Genomic DNA, 23,459 nt, shown 5'->3' on the forward strand with positions numbered 1-23,459 from the left:
AAAAAATTGGAAATAATTCGACCGTCAAAAATAATACAAACTAAAAATTTAACAACAAACAATTTTTTTTTTTAAAGTTCTTTCGTTCGTTTGTTTGTTTGTTTGTTTACCTTTGAAAACCGTTTGTGCAACAAAAACAAAAACAACTGCAGCAATTTTTTAAAAAAAATTAATTTTTAATATAAATCAATGTAAAAAAAAAATAGTAAATAGTAAATAATAATAATAATAATTAAAAATTAAATTTTAGTGATGATTCGAAAATAATAATAATGATAATAATAATAATGATAAAACTAATAAATAATACGTATGATTCGGTATACCCCCGATTAATTAAAGCGTTTTACTTAAAATTTAGTCAACCTAAAGCAGCGCGCAATTAATGGCACTAATAATAATGAATCCATAAAAAAATTTAATTAACCTATTAATTAATAAATCAATTAATTAATGACGTAATCAATTAAATAAAACCCGAAGATTTAGCACCTTTTTTTTTTAAAAAAACAATAAATAATATACAAATAAAAAATAAAAAAAGATAGAGATACAACAAATTCATTTGGCTTTATGAGCATTTCTTTGTCACCGAGATTTCGCGTTCGTTTGTTTAAATAATAATAATAATAATAATAATTACCATCATCAACAGGAAACAATCGTTTGTTACTATTATTATTAATATCGTTATTTTTTTACTTTTTTGTGACGTTTCGACCGTGTCATCTCCATTGCACGGGTTGAAAGATCCACTTCTGAGATGCGTTTTCGCTACAATTTGTAACGATTGCTTTGTCATCGAAAACATCCAAACAAAGACCGGTTTTAACGTGTGTTACTTTTTGACTCTAAATTTTGACAAAGAACAAACAAACAAACGTGAAGTAGTAGTAATAATAATAATAATAATAATAATAATAATAATAATAATAATAATAATAATAATAGTAATTATTATCGTTGTTAACACTCACGTTTTTGTCGTACATCCATTTTTGCCTCGGCGAACCGCTGCACGCCATCACTTTAACTTTGGCTTTCATTTCGTTTTTATCCAGCAAGTCCAGACAAACGGATTCGTCCGTCATGACGTCGCTGAATTTCGTGTAAACGAAAAAATGTTCCAAAGTTTCTTTGCACGGAGTCAAAGTGACGACTCCCGTCGGTTGATTTGTTGACGGTGGTCCGTGAGGTCTCGTAAGGCACTTATTATCACTTGCGCTCTTTATCTGGAAACGACGACGACGACGATATCAAACGAGTGAGTTGTGGGCAAAGGGTAAACTAAAGGCGAAAAGGTTGAAAATAAAGGGTTTTCTCACCAATCCGAAAAATCTGTCGTTCTTCGGGAAAAAATGCTGGGGCCAAACGTTATCCAGATACCATTCAAAACTTTTGCACTTTAACCGACTCCTGAGTTGGATTCTCGCTCTCACGCTTTGCTTATCCCTTTGACGAGCCGCTTCCGGATTGAATTTGAAAAAAAATTCTTGCCATTCGTCCATCCAAACCAAAGCGACACGTGCAAGGTTCGCGTGAAGGATTTCACCGACTCCTCCCGGAAACGTATACGGCGATGATTTTCTGAACAAATGTCCAACGTGAGAACAAGGTACGATTTCTACGGATCCTCCGCATTGCCACCCCTGAAACAAACAAAAAAAACGCATGAGCGACGGAGTTTTTTTTGAAAAAAAAAAAAAAAAAAATTATTTTCTCTCTTACTCTGAAAGACATTTCTAAATTTTCTCCTCCCCAAATTTTCATTTGTTCGTCGTAGGCACCGATTTCGTAAAAATAATCTCTTCTGATTGCAAATAAACCTCCCGCCATCGCTGGAGTTCTGAAACATGACAACGACATCGTCACGCAAATGAATTTTAAACGTCGGAAACAAACAAAAAAAAAAAAAAAAAACAAACGGGAAAGGTTCGGTGACGTCATTTTTCCTCTTCTTGATTTCCGTGGTTCCCAATGTGTACCATCTGAAGTGTAAATTCCAATTGAATGCGCCCCAGTGAAGTTCAAAACTTCTGACGTATGCAAAAGTGTCATCGTTTATAATATCGATGACGGGACAGACGACTTTTTTCCTATCTTCTGACACGCGAACAAGAAGTGGTTCGAGCCATCCTACCACGTTAAAAGGAATTTTTAATTTTCCCTCTCTTCCTCCCTCTCTTCCGAAAATTCCAATTTTCAACCAAAATAAAAAAATTACCTTTGGTACATTCGCAATGAGCGTCTAAAAATGTCAAAACTTGACCTTTGGCTTCTTTCGCTCCGATCATTCTTGCTCTTATCAAACCTTCCCTTTCCTTTGTTCTTATCACTTTGACGGGTACGGGTAGCCGAGCAACGTATTCATCCAAATCCTCTTTTAAAAATTCTATAATTTAAAATGTTTTTTTTTTTTTTTCAATTTAAATTTCCAACGGTACCAACTTTTCAATGTAAAAAAACAAACTCACTTCTCGTGCTACCATCATCGACCAATATTATTTCCGTCAACAATTCTCTCGGTGATCTATCGATGACGCTTTGTACGGTTCTCAACAGCGTTGACCAAGCTTCGTTGTGGAAAACTATGACGACCGAAGTCGGCAGTAATTCCGGAAGATTTTGATACTTTGTCAAACACCTGTAAAATCCATTCTCACCTTCAAATAACACGTCATTGACCACGGAGTGCGTTATCAAATAATAATAATAATAACAACAAAAACCTTTTCTTTCTGACGTCGGGTAACGTTCTGTTCAACGGTATCCTATCGCTTGCCAAAAGGTTGAACCTATTTATAGTGTACAAAGCTTTCATTTTCGTCATTTCCGACGGTTGTATTATGACGGGTAAACCATTCATACCATTTTTCGGATTCGGATCGAACATGTTGGTATTTATTAATTCTACCAATAATAATAATAATAATAATAGTACGTTAAATTAAATAACAAGGCTGGAAGGAGAAGAAGAAAAGGGAAAAATACCAAAACGTACCGTCTGTCAAATTATACGCGTTCCTTCCATTATTATTATTATCATCGCCGGTATAATGTCCGACGACGACGTGAATTCCTCTCTTATCAATATATTCTTCTTGATCGTCTCTGAGTCTGGAGAAAAAAAAAGTAATAATAATAATAATAATAATAATAAATTTTTTAATAAAAGTTCCCACACGAAATTCCAGGATTTAATTTATTTTCATGAGTAGAAAGAGGAGGAGGAGAAGAAGAAGGAGGAGGAGAAGAAGGAGGAGGAGAAGAAGGAGGAGGAGGAGAAGAAGAAGGAGGAGGAGGAGGAGTAAAAAAAAAAAGAGCTTGGATGAAAATTTTTTTTTTTTCCGAAATGAAAATCTCTTAACCGGAAATCTGAAACGGATGACAAAAAAAAAATGATTTCGAATCGTCTCCTCATTAAATACATTAAACAATAATAATGATGATGATGTTAACAAAATTATACCGAAATTTTCGTCGTTTTCTCTTTTTAACACCCCCCCCCCCAACAAAAAAATTTTCAATAATAAATTATGACTTTTTTTTTTTTTTTTTTTGTTTTAAATTATGGAGTGACAAATAAATATGAGTAGAAAACGTTTTTCTAATCTGGAGAGTAGAAAAAAATGATAATGATAATAATAATACAAAATTGTGTAATTTGAAAACTTTCTTTCTTCACGTTTTTTCCACACATGAACAACAACGTAAACGTTTTTTTTTTTTTTTTTTTTTTCTAATTGTTTAAACCTTCTTCTTCTTCTTTGTTTTTAATATAAAAAAAAAAACGTCGCCATTTTTTTTATTTGTTAAAAGAACTTTCAAACATTATTAAACAACCCATCGTTAACGATTTTTTTTTTCTACATGATTTGAACTTACCTCAAACGAATGCTTCTTTCATCTTTTTCTTCCTTTAAGTCTGGATGATGATCGACGAACCAGAAAAAAAAATATCCGCAAAAAAAAATGAAACCAATAAACGGACATATTTTAACTATTTTCCTCGAGGGTGCTAATAACATTCCAACTGAAACACAACAACAACAACAACAACAACATAAACAAAAACATTAAAAATTTAAGTCACGTTAAAAAAAATCGTTTTCGCAATCGTGTAATTATCATCATTTTTTATCATTATTATTATCATTATCATTTTTCAAACGTTCGAAAGGAAATTACCTAAAAAATTTCTAAACAGAAAAAAAGAAAACATTAACCGAGAGAAACCGTTTTTCTTTCTTTCTTTCATAATTTATTATTCACCTAAAGTAAAAGGTGGAAAAAATAATGATAATAATAATAATAATAATAATAATTTGTATCATTTTATGATGATGAAGCAACAACAACAACAACCACAACGTCTTCAATTTTTTTTTTTTTTTTTTTTGTTTTATTATAAAAATAATTTTGGTGAAGAAGAAAAACAAATTTCAAATCTTTCAATTCTTCAAATGATAATAATAATAAAAGACAAAGTTTTCTATTTCTTTATCCCTATCCTATTTTATTTTATTTTTTTTTGTTCGAATGCATTTTTACAATAAAAACAATAATAATGATGAAAGGTCAAAGGCAAAAAAAGAAAGATGATGATGTTACGTAACACGATAACTTTTTATATATATATAAAAAAAAAAAAAAGATAATTGATAATGGATAATGAAAATTAAGTTCACCATAGAATATGAAACTATTGATGGGGAAAATATGGCGGAATTTTAAAAGAAAATATTCTTTTTAAAGTTTTTTGGGGTCGTAAATATTGTTGATAACAAAACGGTTAACAAAAAACACGAGACTATTATGTTTTGTGATAAACAATGATTAAAACCGACAGAACAAACAAACAAACAAACATAATTTGAATTTTTTAATAATTTCCACCCTATGCCTTACACACATCTTCCATATCTTCTTCCATATCCGGTAAATTTAAGTACTCCCCCACCCCCTCCCCCTTCGGTTAAAGAATGTATAAAACAATTGAACAAAAACAAACACAAAGGGATGGTAAAAATATTAATAATAATAAAATTACTTGAACAACTTGTCGCAAACAACTTATAAGTTTGTTGTGATGGTGTTGTCGATTATGTTGTTGATGATGATGTTTGTATCCTTGTTGTACTCCTAATGATAAAATTTTAAAAAAAAATGCACTGATAAAAACAATTACATTAATCGAATGAACATAAATAGAATATCGATGAAACAAAATGCAACAATCACTCACAATAAATAATTTTTTTTTAATTTATATATATATAACAAAGAAATTTTTAAACAAAATCATGGCTAAGGTCTCTTTTTGTTTTTTAATTTTTTTTATTACAATTTATAGTAAAATTCATTGAGAAAATGAGGTTTATTGTCATTGTTGTTGTTGTTGTAAGCAATTTTTTTTGTATCATAAACAATTATTGAGAACTCGTATAAAATTAGGTTACCTTCAATTTATTTAATATGATTTAACATTAATCGATGTTAATGAGAAAAAGGAATAATTTCTCGAGAAATTTATTTTTGTTAATGTCGACAATATTTAAAAATAAAATTATTATTATTATTATTTGTTAATATTTAAAACAAAAGAGAATAGGTATTTCCTTAATAATTTAAAACGAAATCATTTTATAAATAATAATAATAACTTATGTAATTTCTAAGAACAAAACGACAAGTCGAAAACAATTAAAGGGAATAAATTTTTTTAAAAAAATAAATAAACACACAATTTAAACAAGAGTTTTATCATTGACAAAAAAAAAACAAATTATGTTAACAAATAATTTAATTAAAACAACATTATGTAATGATTACATATATGTTACATTAATACATAACAAACAACTTAATGTTTTCGATTGTTTGATGGCAAATGTCCATTTTGTTTATGTGTAACATCGAATAAAATCAAAACACATTAAACGGATTAAATTTACAAGAACTTTAATAATAACAAACAAATAAATTATTTTGCAGTCGAATAAAAATTTAACTTTTTTTGTTTAACAAATTGAAATTCTCATGAGACAACATATATTTAAATAAATGTGATAATAATAATAATTTCATTCATAAATTTTTATATAAGAAATAAAAAACCATTTGACAATTGAAGCAAAATAGTGTTAGTTTTAGTTAGTTTTAATTAAAAATAAATAAGCAAAAAAATTTATGACATTAACAAACAATACCCTCATGTCATTGACACTTGTAACCGCTCCTAAATATCAAATAACCAATCAAAAAAAAAAAAAAAAAACGTTGTTAAATATAAAAAAAAAAAAAAAACTTGTATAATAATTTGAACTTACCTTGTAACTAAAACAAATATTCATTCCTTAATATTAACTTATCATGTAATAACATGTATAAATAAATTTTAAGGCACGATAGTAATTAATTAGTTAATAAAAAAACAACAACAACACAAGAAAGAAAAAATTTTAAAATATCATGGCCGACTCTTCTTCTTCTTATTCTTTCACATAATTTACGTTTAAAAGAGCAGCGGAAACGAATGATGAGAATTTAATATGCGCATGCGCAAAATCAAACCATTTATTCCCTCCATTAACGTTTGAATAACGTTTATAACGTTATTCGTTAAAAATTTTAAAAATTTATTTATTTTTTATTATTTATTCAGTGATTGATTGATTGATTGATCGATCGATCGATCCTGATACTTTCTCATTTATTATTTAATATAATAATAATATTTTTAAGAATGCGACAAAACCAAAAAAAAAAAAAAATTATTATTCTTACCTTGATGGTCATTGAAAGGTCATTGAATTTCTTTTCCTTATCAGCATTTTTGTTTTGATTACTGATAACATTAATATGGATTCTCCAAAAAATTACTGGCCGTTCCAAAACGTTGAATTTATTACGTAATTTTTTTTGTTGGCATTGATATACGTGAATTAATAACGAATACATAAAAAAAAAAAAAAATTATTAAATTAATTCATTATATAATAATTAAAATATACAGCGCACATAATGTTATTGTTATTAATAATAATAATAATAATAATGGTTTTGTTAATGTTTTATTTAACAACGTAATCATCATCATTATTATTATTATTATTAAAGTAATTTATCCTAAATTTTTTTTTTTAAAAGCAAAACGACACATAAACAACAACGAAAAAAAAAAAAATTTACAATAAAATATTTATTATTTATTATTATTATTGTTACGGTTTTTAAAAATAAAAAAACAAATAAATAAATAAATAAAAATAAATAATCAAAATAATAATAATAATAATAACAAAAATAAATAAATAAATAAATTAAATGTAACAAATTAAATGATAAACAATAAAATTTTTTAAACGAAAGACGAAATAAAATAAAATAAAATAATAAATAATAATAATAATATGCATTTTTTTTTTTGGCTTTTAAGTAAAAAGTAATTATCATTATCATTATTATTATTATTATTATTATTATTATTTATAAATAATTCATTTTTATGAAAATTACTTTTAATTATTTTGTAATAATTTTTTTTCTCTTTTGTTTTATTTTTAATTTTTTTGCATTTTATTTTTAAATTAAAATTTAAACGAAACGGTTTTCCGTAATAATGATAATAATAATAATAATAACGATGATGTGAATGATAATAATGATAATAATAATAATAAAATAAATTTAATTGTTGTTAAAAGAATAATTTTTTTTCTTTTAATTTTTTTTTATGCAAATGTTACGAAATTTGTTTTTGTTAATTAATTGTTTTCTTTATTTTTAACAATTATTATTATTATTATTATTATTATTATTATTATTATTATTATTATTATTATTATTATGAATTAATAAAAACGTTTATTAATTTTCTTTTTACTTTAATAAAAGAAAAAACCATCAAATTATGTAAATAAAAAAATAAAAAAATAAATAACAAAAACAAATTAAAAATAAAAAAAAATTTTCTTTTCTTTTATTATTATTATTACTTTTTAAATTAATTATTATTTTTTTATTTTTACGAATGAATATTGCACGACATCCGGCCATTTACATAATAATAATAAAAATTATTATTATTATTAATTAATAATTTTATTAAAAATAAAAATAAATAAATAAAACTAAAAAATTAACGCTTAATTTTTTTTTTTTTGTTTTTTTTGTTTTTATGTAAAGAATGTTGGAAGAACGAACGAATACGACTGACTACACTACAAAACGTACACGATTATCATTATTATTACTATTATTATTATTATTATTATTATTAAACAAAAAAAAATTAACGATGATAATAATAATAAAATGTTCGGCTTACAAGCCTCAGCATCCGTCGCTGAACGAAAATCAAAAAAAAAAAAAAAAAAAAAAATTCATCGTGGTCCATTAAAAAATTTGGAATTATTATTCCAGCTTAATAAAAAATCAATAAATAAATCAATCAATAAATCAATTAAAAATTAATAATAATAATAATAATAATTTTTTTCTGTTAATTAATATTTATAATTTTAGCACATTTAATTTTTTTTTTTTTCGTTTTGAAAATTTTTAATTTTTACATATTTATTTATTTATTTATGTACATATGATTTTATTAATTAATTAATTTAATTATACAAATTTTATTATTATTATTATTTTATATATAAATATTTATGTATAAATAAATTTTAAAATATTACTTGTGTTTCTGTGAATATATATATATACATACATAAATTACGTGATTATTTATTTATGTATTTATTAAAGCCTATAATATACATATATTTATTAACTACTCGTTACCTGAAAATTGGGGTAATAAAATAAAAAATAAAAAAAATTACTCATCCAACATTCTTATTAATAATAATAATGAATAAATAAATTTATAATTAAAGCTTTATCAGCTTATCACTATTATCATTATCATTATTTATTTTATTTATTTAATACCGTCTATAAAAATTAATCTATAATAATTATGTATGTACTAATTAATTTATTTTTATGTATTTATTTCATATAAATTTTTCTATTAGTTTTTTTTTAAATTATGTATTTATGTAATCCATTAACCGTTGTTTCTACATTATTAATTTATTTACATAAATATTTTTTATTATTTATTAATAATAATAATTATCATTATGTATAATTTAATCGATATCGAAATATTATTATTATTATTAATTAATTAATTAATTTTATTACCTATCGATAGATAATTTATTTATTATAAATTAAACACCTACAAATGACGACGACGACGAATACACACGACTGTGACGTCACGAATTTTTTTTATGTACAATAAAAATTGAGCTAAATTTATTATTATTATTATTATTATTAGTATTATTATTTTAAATAAAATTATTGATTTTCGATCGATTTCTTATTTATTTATTTATTTTTCAAATCTCCTGGAGAATTTTTTTGTAGATTTTTTACTTATGCCATTTTAACACTAAAGTTGTTTCTTGTTCTCTGTTTCCTGTTTTTTTAAAAATTTGCTGTCGCCAAATAATTTTTTGCTACGAGTAAAACAATCTCTTACTATTATTATTATTATTATTTTAATGAAATTTAAAAAATTTTCCATTGAATCGAATTTTTCTTTACCTTTTCCCCCCTCTCTCTCTCTCTTCCTCTCGTTCTCGGTATCTTCACGACAGCAATTTTACCTATTTGAGAAATAATAATAATAATTAATTAAAAAAACGGGATCATAGAGTTGTGACGTATTGTTGAAATGAATTAAATTTTTTATCGAACCCTTTCGATTCTCGTTTTTCCCTTCCGGTTTTCCGAGATTTTAAACACTCGAAATTTTGTACATCCGATGACGTAATTTTTCTCATTTTACTAACGCATTTTAAATGTGCCAATAATTGTTTAGCTTGCATTAATTTTTTTTCTTGTAACGACGTTGCTGTCGCTGTTGCTGTTGTCGCGGTTGTCGTTTGTCTCATAATTTTATTAAATTGATTATTATTGAGCGTATAATCATATCCGGATTTTATAATTGTATATTTATTATTATTATTATTATTATTATTATTTATTACGTAATTTTTTTTATTTTGTTCATTTTCTATAAAAAATTCATCGAAATTTTTTTCCCACAGAAATGACGTTTTCATTTCTTTAACTTTATATTGTTTTCTCTTTTCTTCTGCTTTTTCATCATGCGATGATTTTGGGGGACCTCCTAAATAATATGTTTTCTTAAACGTTTCCATTTGTATTTTTTCTTTTTTTTTATCCCTTTCCTCCTCGTTTTCCTCCCGTTCGCGTTCGCGTCGTTCATCTTCCTTCTTCGTTTTTTTTTTTTTTTTCATTTCGATTTTATATATCGATGATGATGATGATTTTTGCCCTTTTTTACATTCGTCTGTTAGCGTATAAAATTGATTTTCTATTATTTTTTTCCTATTTTTATATTTTCCATTCTTTTCTTCTTCTTTTTCCAATTTTCCTAAGGCAATATTATTAAAATGACGCCTCTCGGAGTCGGAGGATTCAATCCAATTAGGTCAAGCCGAATTTGACAATATTAAATTTCCATTGCTAGAACTATTATTATTATTATTATTATTATTATTACTATTACTCATGTTATTATTTATACTATTACTATTACTCATAGTTTTATTTGTTGTCGTGGTGTTATTGGTGTTGTTACTGTCGTGGAAGCCATTATTAATTTGCGAACCGTTATTTATATTATTATTATTATTAATATTATTATTATTGTTGTTGTTGGTACCGTTATTGATATTATTATTATTATTTAAATTTTCACGAAAGTAATTTCCGTGTATGTTTAAATTATTTAGTGCTTGATTTAAATTTGCTGTCGCACCGCAACCTTTCAACTCCGTAAATATTTCCGTGAAAAAACCAGGTTCGGCATTTATCCGAAGCATGTTACGGGAAAGACGATTGACGATGTTCAAACAACGATCCCAAAATTGTTCCTTTGAATCTTCGACGAGAAAAGGTTTCAAAGGATAGGAAATTTCATTACCCATGTAAGAATAACTCAGGTACAGACAAGTGAGTACCAAAATTTGTAATTCGTGTTCGGTTTCTTCATTTCCTTCGACCAATTCTCTTATGAGCATGTATACGAAAACAACATTGGCTGGATTTATAAAAGCGACGTCCTGGAAAAAAACAAAAAAGAAAATTATTTACTAAAAAGGACACAAAAACCAGGGGGACCAGAAACAAAAAAAAAAGAAAATTTTTTTGTTTTAAAATTTAAAATTCCCATGACATGGCAAAAATGTCATTCAGACAAACAAACAAACAAACATTCCCATGTGATTTTATTGATCCACGCATTTGTTTTCTTTCACCCCACCCCCTACCCCCTCCTCAACGTCAAATTTTCATTAAGAATTCGATTATCAAAGGGTTACGTAATGGCGGTATTAATAAAAATTTCATTGCATAAAATTCTAAAAAAAAAAAAAAACGGAAAAATCGATAAATGTCAATTTTTTTAATAATAATAGTATGACGTCAGAGAGAAAGAGAGAGAGAGAAAGGATGATTATGAGTCAGTCAATCAATGTATTTCCTTTTTAACTTACCTGCCACCCTTGTAAAAGAAGACTTCTATCAACGGTACGAAGCCACATGACTGCATCACCTGCTTGAAAGTCTTTTAACCTGTAACATTTATTATGTAGGTATATACCCAAACATTTTAATAATTCCGACGTCGATGCCTGTATAACAGTTTTCCTCGGTGGTACCTGATGATGACTACTATTACTGATAGCACTACTCGTTTGAGATTGAGGAATATTCGATAGATTTGTTTTCGGTCCTAATTTTTCACAGAAGGATGACGACGTGTTGTTGGTGTTTGCATTGTTGTTCGAATTGTTATTCGATCTCAGGTTGATATCAACGTGACCATCTAATTCTTCCGGGTTCGACAATGATGGTACCGTTTTGGAAACGGTCAGACATGGGTAATAACAAGGTATTGATGTGCTTTTATGAATGTTTTTATTTTTATCCACGATGGGATGTATGTTATCGAGTAGGGGTTGTCGAAATATTGTTAAATTTTTATTTTTATTGTCTAATTTTTTCTTATTATTATTTGCTGTGGAAAATCTTTTCCAACTTAATGCGTTTATAAAAAGTGAATGTTTTTTAAAATTTTTTTCTAACGTATTTTTTTCCGATATTATTTTAGCATTATCATTATTATTGATATGATTCGCGTGAATTTGATGATTCGTATTATTATTATTTGTGTTGGAAGTTGTGTGGTTGTTGTTGTTGTTATTATTCGCGACACCAACCACCTGGGGTGGTTGTGGTGGTGGTAGGGATTTATTTTTAGCATTGTTTAATTGTTCGTAACTTATGTTGTTCAGTGCGAGTTCTCCGGCAGATACCGTCGAATAAACCGGACGTCTTTCCCTCGGACTGATGCTTAAAACGGTACCCATATCGCTTTTCTTTTTTTTCCGACCCGACCCGACCACCACCAGCTACTACTCCAAAAAAAATTTTTTTTTTTAATATCAACTTTTTACTTTTTTAAATAATTAAAAACAACCCCGCATAATTATTATTATTATCGTAAAGAAAACTTTTTATTCGGAAAAACAAAAAAATTCACTAAAAATAAAAATGGCCGACTTAAAAAAAAAAAAAAAAACGGATCAATATGAATTTTAGTAGTAGCCGGCGCCAAGTTGTCCATCCAAATCGTACGAAATCAATATGAAAATTTTTTTTATTTATAAATTCCAAAACAAAAAGAAAAAGAAGAAGCAGAAGAAAATCTTTGAGTTATCAACAAAAAAAAAAAAAAAATCGTTTCGGATCGTCAAATTTAAATGTCACCACACAAACGTCACGACAAAAAAAATTTAACTTCCGGCAAAATCTATTTTTTTTTTTTTCTTCACACTCCAAAAAAAAAACTCGCTACGTTTTTTATATTTTTTCCACAAAAAAATACAAACAACAAACAAACACACGCACGCATTATCGAGTAAAAAAAAAATTTAAAATCAAAAAAAAAAACAAACAAACGGTTAATTCAAAGGGTAAAAATTAACAAACGAATTCGTAAAGTGTATATTGCTAAAAACGAACTTTTCTTAGAGAAGGAGAATTTTCTTTTTTTTTTCTCTCTCTCTCTCATTTTTCCTTTTCCTTTTTTTTTCGGTATCCATAGATACGAGAGCTGATGTCACTAAAGTCGATAATTTAAAAAAGTTTTGCGCAAACTCATAGTCTGGGTTCTGCCCCAAAAGGCTGACGCCCCTTCTCACCCTGATTTTTTTAAAAAAAATTTCCCCACATAAGCGACATCATCGTTTGTATAAATAATTACAAAACAACATTTTCTTTTGCCGCCGACGCCGACGCGGTCGTCGTTTTTATAACTGCGGTAAATATATCGAAAATATCGATATATTTATTTCGATATATCGAAATCATTTAAGATTTTCACCCGAATTTTCCCCTTTTCCTCCATTTCCTTAATTTTATTTAAATAAAATTTTTTTTTGCGATGCGGTTATAAGAAAAAAAATTTTGTCATTCAATGTTGGCAACATTGTTTTATAATTACGTTAACCGGAAGTGGGAAATCGATGAATTCGTTTTAATTTTTAAAATAATCAATCAATCAAATTTAAAACCGTAACCATTTTTTTTTTTGCTCTGAATATTTTATTTTTTTAAATAATTTTTTAACTTATTTATTTTTGTTTATTTAAAGTTCGATTGTTAACGTGTTTGTTTGTCTATAGTAATAATAATAATAAATCGTTATAAATGAAAGGATTTATATTAATTATTTATTTATTTTTAAGGGTTGATTTATGTCGGGGAGTTATATCGGAAAAAAATCGTGCTAAAATTGTCGAAAATTATATTTTGTCGGCAAATTTCGATAATGATTTACCGACAAATTTACAATACGAGAGTGAGTAGTCATTGTTATCGTAAATTTCAAAATTTTTTACGCGCGAAAATGAAAACGAAAAAAATTTTCCTTTTTTTTTTTTGATTTTCCAGGTTCTAAAAATGTAAAACATAAAATTAATGGTGGCGGCGGAAGCGGAAGCGGTGGTGACGATGTCGACGACAACAGCGATCGTAGCGGTCAAAATAAAAATTATTATCCGATTGAAAATGTCAAATCGAAAAATGATGATGAATACGTCATCATCGATGACGCATACGGTAAAAAAAAAATAAGCCAAAGAGAATTATTGGTCCATCAGCATCATTTCCCCTATTCGGGAGAAGGAGGAGGAATAGGAGGGGGAGGAGTAGGAGTAGGAGGAGGAGGAAGTGCAATACTTGCACCATTGCTACCATTTGCATTACCATCCGCTCCGGCTGTTTTTGCTCTCGGTTTCATCGCTTTTCTAAGCTTATTAAATTCATTACTGGTAAGAACGCAAATTTCCCCCCTTCCCTTTTTCCCTTCCCCCCACCGCCATCTAATAATAATAATAATACCTTTAACACTAAATAATGTAAATATTTTTTTAAATTTCAGACGACGCTTTTTTTAGTTTTAAAATCAAAAACTCTTTTTGGATCTTTAACGGGAATTTTGGGACGTTAAAAAAAAAAATGAAGGGGAAATGGTTGAATCGAAGACAGAGAGAGGAAGGAACCGGAAATGAACCTGGAAAAAAGGCGGAAAAAGTGGACCGAAACGTTTTTTTTTCACATTCTCCAAATCATATGTTTACCTTACGGAAATTTTACAGCAAATCATTATGTCGAATCATTTTTCCTTAACTTCTTCCTTTTCGAAAACAACCGACGACAACAACCAGGAACAACCAGCAACAGCTAAAAAAAAAAAATGAAAATATTATATTACACTCATTATTATTATTATCATTCATTTAATTCGTTATTAATAATAATAATAATTTTTTTTTTTGTTTTGCTTTTTTTTTTTTTAACTACTAAATAAATTAAATAATTAAGAAAAAAAAAAAACTATTTACATAATAATAATAATAATAGCAATTTTCTATAAACTTTATTTTTAATAAATCATTATTATTATTATTATTATTATTTATTTTCATCCCTTCCCTCCTCCTCCTCCCCCTTCTTTAAATTTTACAATTTTCCTCTCTTTTTTTTTTACTTTTAAATTTGTTTGCTTCGGAAAAAAACACCGTCGGGCCTTATTTATTTATTTAATTTTTTATTAATTAATAAATGATAATGATAATGATGATGATGATTAATAATAATAATAATAATAAATTATTAACGTTTTTTTTTTTTTTTTTTGTAACGTCGCTTTTTTTTTTTTTTCAAAAGGATGATAGATGATTCAATGAAATTAATAATGATAATAAGTTTAATTAGTCTTAATTATTTCATCATTATTAATAATAATGATGATGATAATAATAATACTTAATAAGGTAAATATTTATAAAATCGAAGGCAATTATAATTATACAGGGAGCGATTAACATCAATTAATTATTTTTACGTTAAATCGATGACTTTTTTTTTCTTATCAATTCAACGATAAGAAACTTCCCGTACAATAATAATAATAATAATAATAATAATAATAATAATAATGATAATAAACGCTAAAGTTAAAACAAATTATTGCTAATTGAAAAGGCTAAAGTTAAAAAAAGTAACATAGCGACGGTATTTTTTTTAAAAGTTATTAATTTGAAAATTTCCTGTCTTTCGATTTGTCAATTATTTATTTATTTATTTATGTATTAATTAATTAATTTTTATTTATATTATTAAAGTGAAAAAAATTGAAATAGAATTTTTTTTGAAAAAAAAAAAAAAAAAATTTCCGGTGATTAATTTAACGATTCCATTTTAATTTTTTTTTTGTTTTTGTTTTTCCTTCCCCGTTATTACTATTACTATTATTATTATTATTATTGAAAATAGAGGAAGAGAAGAAGCAACGAGATTGACGACAGCAACAGCAACATATTATTTTTTTAAATTTTTTTTTTTGCGTCAATCAAAATGTTTGAGCAAATTTTCTTTCATAATTACAAAAAAAAAAAAAACATTTGCCTAAATATTAATCATCGATTATTAAACCGGATGTTCGATAATAATAATAATAATAATAATAATAATAATAATAATAATAAAATGGCAAAAAAGAAAAGAAAAGAAAAAGAAAGAGAAGAAAAAAAGAAAATTTTTTTTTTTGTAATTTTTTTATTTTATTCTATTTTTTTATTTTTATTAAATATTTTTTTATTTTTGTTATTATTTAAATTAAATCATCAATGAGTTTGTTGGATAAAATTTAATTGTTTGTTTGTTTGTTTGTTTGTCCGTTTGTTTATTTTTATTGAAACAAATGCCGAGTCGGCTACGAGAAAAAAAAGAAATTTATTTATTATTTAGGCACTGTTTTACCATCGTTAATGCTTTCTCACATTTCTTTTTATATTCGTTCGAAAAGAAAAAAAAATTTCCCGCCAAAAAAAATTCAAATTTAAAAAAAATAATAATAATAAATCCACAGATAATTATTTTCTTTCTTTTAATCAATTAATTAATTCATTAATAATAATAATAATAAATTGAAATACATAATATTATTTTAATTGTTCGATTTCAAACATTATTATTAGAATTTTTTTGTCGTCTTCTGCTTGTTGTGGTTGTTGTTAATAATAATAATAATAATAATAATAATAATAATAATAATAATCAACAGACTTTAAATTTTCGTTTTTCTTTTTCTTTTTTTTTTTTTTTAAACAAAATAAATTACATTTAAAAAAAAAAAAACAAACAAAAAAATTATTGTTTAATGTTTACTTTATGTATTTATTATACGACATGTGCAGACGACAAAATTTTTTTTACAATTGTTATTATTATTATTATTATGTATTTCTTACAGACACGTGACAAAAGAAAAAAATTAAAGAAGAATTAATTATGAACAAAATACATATACAAGAACAAACAATTAATAATTATAATAATTATAATAATAATAATAATGAAAATAATAATTAATAATAATAATGATAATAATAATAATAATTAATTTTTTTCCAGCAATGCAATTCAACGCGTAGTCATCAATACAAAAAAAAAATTTTTTATTTTTTTTATTTTTATTTTTTCTTTTTTATTTGGAATTTAAAGAAAAAAATTTCAACGTTTTTTTTTTGTTTTGTTTCGTCAATCATCTAACACGTCACGGGATAAAACAATAATAATAATAATGATGATAATAATAATGATGTTGGGAATTTTTACGAATGCAAAACCGATTATTGTTAAGTGTGTGTGTCTCTCTGTAAACTTTACATAAAATCGAAAATTTATGGAATGAGAGGAAATGGAAAGAGATGAGGATGATGATAAGGATGAGAATGATGATGAGGAGAAGAAGGATGCTGCGGAATAAAATGGACCAAAAAAAAACGAATCGGAAAATTATTAATTCTTCGTTGAAACTTTTTTCTGTCTTCTTTGATGAAAAAAAAAAAATTTTTTTTTTTTTTAAATATTTTTTTTTTCCTTAAATTTTCTAAATCTATATTTATACAAATATATATATAATATAATATATATATTTATATATCTTATAAACATACAGCGTAATCAAAATGAATATAAAAAAATGAATTTTTTTTTTTTTCAAATTTTTTTCCTATTATTACTTTTTTTCTACACTCAAATTTTATTATATGAGTCTTTTTATTAATTATTATTATTATTATTATTATTACTTTTTTCTTCTTTCTCGCTCCCTTTCTTTCATCATATCACACACATACATCTTTCTCTCTCTCTCTTTCTCTCTCTTTCTCCATTCATTCTAGTCAATTTATTAAAAAAAAAAAAAAACACTTTTTTCGTTCCTAAATTTAAAAAAAAAAAAAAATTAAAATTAAAATTAAAAATTGTTCATAATAAGCGGATTTTTTATATAAAAAACCGACATCCGCCATTTTGTTTTTTATTAATCATTCATTTTAGTTTGTTCATGTTTTTTTATTTTTATTTTAATAAGTAAATTAAAAAATAAACTTTTTCACACACAACTAGGAAGTCAGTCGTCGTTGGCCATCATCGATATATTTAATCAATCAATCAATCATTCGTTATCATTAAAAAAGGCCTTTTTTCGTTTAATTAATTATTAATTATTAATTTTTTACGTTTATTATTAACTTCTCGACCTTGAAAATCATTTCACACAAATTTATTTATTAAAAAAAAAACTTATGCACTTTTTTTATTAACGTAATTATTATTATTATTTTGTTTTCTTTTTTTTTTTTAAAAAAAAAAAAAATTTTTCTCCCCATTTTCTTTGTTTCTCGTGATGCGAGAGTCCTCGGGTATTAAAAAAAAAAAAAAAAAAAAAAAAAATTATTAATTGCCTTTCTCACTTTTAATTATTAATATTAATATTATTATTATTTTCTTTTTCTTCTTCTTCTTCTTCCACGCTTTTCTCTCTTCCTTTCTTTTCATTTGTTTTTTTATTTTTCCCTCATTAAGGGTGAGGAGACAGCTTTATTAAGCATTATTGTTCGCCTCCTCAGACGAGGATTGCTATCTAATGTCTCTGTACAATAGATAAACCTTCATTGCACGTGGAAGGTTGAGGTCCGTCACGTGTTCCTCCAACTGTTGTTTACCTATGCGTTGTCGTATGACTCGCCGACAGAGATCCATGAGCGGTAATGGTTCCGGATCGAGTCCTCCGATGTATTTCATCGTGATTTCACAATGACCCCAAACGGCGGATACGATCGGATACAATTTCCTTCCTTTCAGTCCTCTGAATGCTATTCCTAAGTATTGACCGTCGACTACAAATGACAGCGTACCGTCGTCCATGTCTAATACAACTAAAAACAAATACAAAATGGATATTACAAACGTTTTCTCCTTTCGATTTCCTTCTTCCTTTCTCTCTCTCTCTCTTTTTTTTTGTTTACCTAGAAATTTGTCTGGCACAATAAAAGTTTCGTCTGGCTTAAGAAGGGCCGGATAAGTAACTCCGGCATTATTTTTAGAATCGTGGTATAATTTATTTCTTCCTAAATCCCATCCCCAAGAGAGATCATTGCTTCCTACTAGGCTCTGATAGCCGACAGAGTGTAAAGGCGCGTCTTGAGTCGCGACTCCGACGACTGCGTGAGTTCCTCTTTGGCGCGTCGACCAATGAACTTCCCATACGTGGAGACCTTTTGTGAAACCTACTTTACCCCTGATGCAGTCTGTTGATTGCGCCACTGGATGCCTGTGGAATGTCAGCTTGTCGTCATCCTTTACAAATATATTCAAAGATCTGGAGAGAGAAAAAAAAGTAAATGAATCATCTCTCCTCGTAGACGATACGTATATATGTGCACAGGAAATCAGAATCCTTCTTCACCTATCTTCCGGGTTCCATGCATGTTTTATTTGGCAATCTCTCGACGCTGGCGGCATGTCAAGAAGTATATCTAACCGCGCTGGACGAGCAAAATCTTGTGCTAACTCGCGTGGTATGACGGGTTTAAACGGCTGTGGACTCTCTCTATTGACATTTTTTACACCACCTTGAAAAAATAAGAAAAATTCCTCATGTCACCGAGCAAAAACCCTAAAAATCGGGGGCATGCACCCCCATCGGAGGGAAATGTCATTCATACCTGATATTTTTTGCCCCATGTTCATTCCACGACTACGCGTACGTCTGTGTTCTAAATACGAGGCTGATTTATTGGGGAGTACCGATGATTTGTAATTGCTCCTGCACAGGTCCAGACTGGACGAGGCCCGCTCCCCTTGGCTCACGGTGCGTCTTTTATACCTGCAACAAAAAAAACCAAATAATATTAATAATAATAATACTTTTAATTTTAATTGCTCGTCACTCGCTACAAACGTCAAATTAAAAAAAAAAATTCTCGTAATATTTAACTTATGGCATCCTCCATCTTAACAACATTCGCACCTTAACGTCTTTTTTCTTTTTTAATTAAAAATTTACGAAAAATAAATAAAAGAAAGAAAGAAAAAAAAACCTGAAAACATGACCTGAATCGAAAAAAAAAAAAAAAAAAGTTCGATAGAACGAAAAAGATTACGAAAAGTAAAAAAAAAAGCAGACGAAAAGAGAGAGAGAAATCCGATTTTAAAACTTTAAAATGGAAAGAATATATATTTTTTCCCCTCTCTTCTTCTTTTTCTCAGTTGAACAAACAGATAATGGAGGAGAGAGAGAAAAAGAAGAAGAAGAATAAAAAGAAAAAATAATTTAAAAAAGGGAAGCAGGTCAAAAGAATTGTTACAGCTGCTCGGCGAATAGAAGAAGAAGAAAAAAAAATATATACAAAAATCCGGAGGATGCAACAACAACAACAACAACATTTAATATTTCCTATACAAACACACATTTTCAATTCCTGCGACGCATTTCTATGACGTAAAATTCTTTTTTTTCACACACTTTACAAACAACAAACGAATACAAACAACTCACGATCGAAATAAAATTTCAGGAAAAAAAATCATACAAACGTCGCGAGAAAAAAAAAAAAAATTAAATAAACGCTTGAGAAAAATTTTTTTTTACGTTCGACAAATTCACATAATTTAACAACAACAACAACAACCGCAACAGCCACAAAATAAGTTTTTTTTCTTTCGTTACTTACATTAATTAATGTTTAATAAACGTAATAACAGTTAGAAAAATCAATCAAACAACACCACCATCATTTACACCGTGTACAAAAAAAAAAAAACCATAACTTGAATTATACGATCCCCGACAATCATCTTTGTTCGCCACGAACAAACAACAAACAACTGAAGACAGACAGTGAAAAAGAGAGAGAGAGAGAAATACCAAAACTCACACAAAAAAAAAAAAAAGAACCTTGGCGGGGATGAAAATGTTTAGGTTCACCTAAAGGAAAAGAGAAGGGAGGTTGTTAACGTTGGAGGGTAAATTCAAGTAATTTAAACCCTCGACAACTATCTTTTTTCTTCTTTTTTTTTTTTTCTTTTTCTATTTCTTTCTCTTTCTTTTTTTCTTTCTTTCCTTTTTTTTTTTTCGTATCGCACACAAAAAAAAAGACCATTTAAGCCGAAGAAGCAGAATAAAGCAATTATTTTAAATAATAAAGAAACTTTTTTTTTTTTTTTGAAATGTTTTCTTCTTCTTTTTTTTTTTTAGAACACAATGAACAAACACGCAGACAAAAAGTTTCAAGTTAGAAAGTTGTTTGCTGTCGAAGACAGACAAACAAACACAAACAAACGTACAAACACACACGCGCAGCAGTTACTTTTGTCAGCTTTTACTTATTTACATACAAATCGTTTCGTATTCATCAAATAGGGAGAAAGCTAAGAAACCCAAAACAAAAAAACATAATAATAATAATAATAATGATGATGATGATGATGATGACGATAAACAAAAAAAACCAAATTATAGTTATTATTATTATCATTTCGTAAATAATTTTTTCTTTTTATTAAAAATTCACTTTTAATTTATAATTAATGAAAAATTTTTAAATAGACTAAACATAATTAATATAATAAGCCTAACGTACAACAACAACAACAACGTGTGGTTCATTTCCGGTTGTTTTTTCGAACGTGACGGCAACAAACGATTGTAGGTGGCTAACGTTAAACGTTCGCTGGTGCTCCAAAAAAAAAAAAAAAAAAAAAAAAAAGGTGAAAAACATTTACGTTTGTTTACTAATCTAATTTTTTTTTCTCCTTACACGATCATTTTCAAACTGTATATATATTCGTTTTGTTTAAACTTTCGTGAAAATTTCATTTTCACGTTTTTTTCCCTCCCCCTTTTTTTTTAATACACGTAAAAGTTAGTAAACAAACAAACAAACAAACGTTATTCGTTTGTTTTCAATTTGACGATTGATTTTAACACTCGTCTCTCTCGATATCGTGCCCTACAACACGTGGAAGTACAAAAGAAAAAAATTTTTTTTTTGGAATTTTTCGAAACCGAAACGCCCTGTAGACGCCACGCATTTTTCCAATGTCTCATCACGCACTAACACACGCACTCAGACACAACAACATACGTTTACCACTATCGCCGCCCACTTCAAAAATAAACAAAAGAAAATTTTTTTTGTTTCGATAAACTTTACCGTAAGCAACTACCAAAAAAAAAAGAGGAAGAAGATGATGATGAATTACAACACGCACACGCACACACGCATGTTTATATTAAAACGTACGTACGCACACGACTCCATTCCAAACAAGTTAAAATATTTTAATAACGTCATCGTCATTTACAGACACAATGACCACCAATAAAACAAGGAAGGAATTTCAAACACGACAATATAATTTAATTGCCAAAAAAAATTTTTTTTTTTCGAAGGAATAAGGGGGGAGCAACAAACGGAGAGGAGGAGGAGTCGGGGAGTAATTTTTTTCTTTTCTTTCCCCCATTAAAATCCTTAGGCAAAGCAAGAGAGAGAACCACAAACTACCATGAATCTCTCCAAAAAAAAAAAAAAAAAAATCTCGAGACGGCTGCAACCAACCGACGAGATTATTCGTTTGTGTTATGCTTCAAAGGAGGCAGGCAGGCAGGCAGGAACGTTTCGTTTCGTTTCATTCTTCTTATTATCATCATCATCATCATCATCATTATTTTGTTTTTTTCAAGGTCATCAACATCCTTCAACTTTACGAAAAACTTTTAAGAGGGTTTTTTTTTTTTTTTTTTAAACACAATCAAGGTTTCGTATCAAAGATGAACCCTGGAATGAATACTCCACCGTCGTGTATTTTAATCATTATCATTATCATTATCATTATTATTATTATTATTACAACCTTAAATAATCTCACGAATCAGTATACTACGTATATACAATTTAAAATAATAATAATAATAATAATTTTCTTCGCTGTAATTGTTTAACGTAAAAAAAAGGAAAAAAAAAAAAATTTTTTTTCGTTATGCGACCGAAAATTTTCCATTGTTGTTAATACGGGGGAGGGGGGAAGGGAAGAGAAAAATTATTTTCGCGTTTTTTTTTTTTTTTTTTAAATACGTTTTTCGGTATTAAAAATAAAATTATTATTATCATTATTATTTCTAAAATATTTTCCAGTAGTTTTTTTTTTTTTTTTTGGAACTGGAAAAAAACCCCAAGTTTTAATTTATTGTCGGCGTATAAAAAAGTATTAAAAAAAGTAAAAAAAAATGCGGTGAAACCTTTTTCTTCTCTCTCTCTCTCTCTCTTTTTATTCACCGGCTTTCTTTTTACTTATTTTTTTTTTTTTACAACAACAAAAAGTGTGTCAACCGCCAAAATTTATTCTTCTACTACCACGACCATGATAATAATAATAATATTTATGGTAAAAATTTTTTATGGTGGGAGGAGAGAAAAAGGAAAATATGTATTCTA

The 23,459-nt window shown here is 27.1% G+C and overlaps 5 protein-coding genes across 5 annotated transcripts; 1 reads left to right on the forward strand and 4 right to left on the reverse strand.

Moving 5' to 3' along the window:
* Positions 1-725: 725 nt before the first annotated feature.
* Phum_PHUM496390 (UDP-GalNAc:polypeptide N-acetylgalactosaminyltransferase, putative) lies at positions 726-2,893 on the reverse strand (the record flags this gene model as incomplete). The annotated part of the gene is made up of 8 exons (XM_002430674.1): positions 726-851; positions 978-1,232; positions 1,326-1,649; positions 1,729-1,846; positions 1,926-2,136; positions 2,225-2,392; positions 2,475-2,644; positions 2,730-2,893. 8 exons carry the CDS (start codon positions 2,891-2,893, stop codon positions 726-728), a joined length of 1,536 nt encoding a protein of 511 aa, XP_002430719.1.
* Positions 2,894-9,725: 6,832 nt separating this feature from the next.
* Phum_PHUM496400 (uncharacterized protein) lies at positions 9,726-10,241 on the reverse strand (the record flags this gene model as incomplete). The annotated part of the gene is made up of 2 exons (XM_002430675.1): positions 9,726-9,966; positions 10,135-10,241. The coding sequence occupies 2 exons, from the start codon at positions 10,239-10,241 to the stop codon at positions 9,726-9,728; spliced, it is 348 nt and encodes a 115-aa protein (XP_002430720.1).
* Positions 10,242-10,555: 314 nt separating this feature from the next.
* Positions 10,556-12,476, reverse strand: Phum_PHUM496410 (cyclin-dependent kinase 5 activator 1, putative; the record flags this gene model as incomplete). Its single annotated transcript, XM_002430676.1, has 3 exons — positions 10,556-10,575; positions 10,805-11,168; positions 11,601-12,476. 3 exons carry the CDS (start codon positions 12,474-12,476, stop codon positions 10,556-10,558), a joined length of 1,260 nt encoding a protein of 419 aa, XP_002430721.1.
* Positions 12,477-13,818: 1,342 nt separating this feature from the next.
* On the forward strand, positions 13,819-14,620 carry Phum_PHUM496420 (uncharacterized protein; the record flags this gene model as incomplete). The annotated part of the gene is made up of 3 exons (XM_002430677.1): positions 13,819-13,969; positions 14,062-14,229; positions 14,568-14,620. 3 exons carry the CDS (start codon positions 13,819-13,821, stop codon positions 14,618-14,620), a joined length of 372 nt encoding a protein of 123 aa, XP_002430722.1.
* Positions 14,621-18,600: 3,980 nt separating this feature from the next.
* On the reverse strand, positions 18,601-19,713 carry Phum_PHUM496430 (SPRY domain-containing SOCS box protein, putative; the record flags this gene model as incomplete). Its single annotated transcript, XM_002430678.1, has 4 exons — positions 18,601-18,899; positions 18,990-19,342; positions 19,430-19,595; positions 19,689-19,713. The coding sequence occupies 4 exons, from the start codon at positions 19,711-19,713 to the stop codon at positions 18,601-18,603; spliced, it is 843 nt and encodes a 280-aa protein (XP_002430723.1).
* Positions 19,714-23,459: the final 3,746 nt, after the last annotated feature.

The sequence above is a fragment of the Pediculus humanus genome, genomic scaffold, assembly GCF_000006295.1.
Source record: "Pediculus humanus corporis 1103172108265 genomic scaffold, whole genome shotgun sequence".
NCBI classification, from domain to species: domain Eukaryota; kingdom Metazoa; phylum Arthropoda; class Insecta; order Psocodea; family Pediculidae; genus Pediculus; species Pediculus humanus.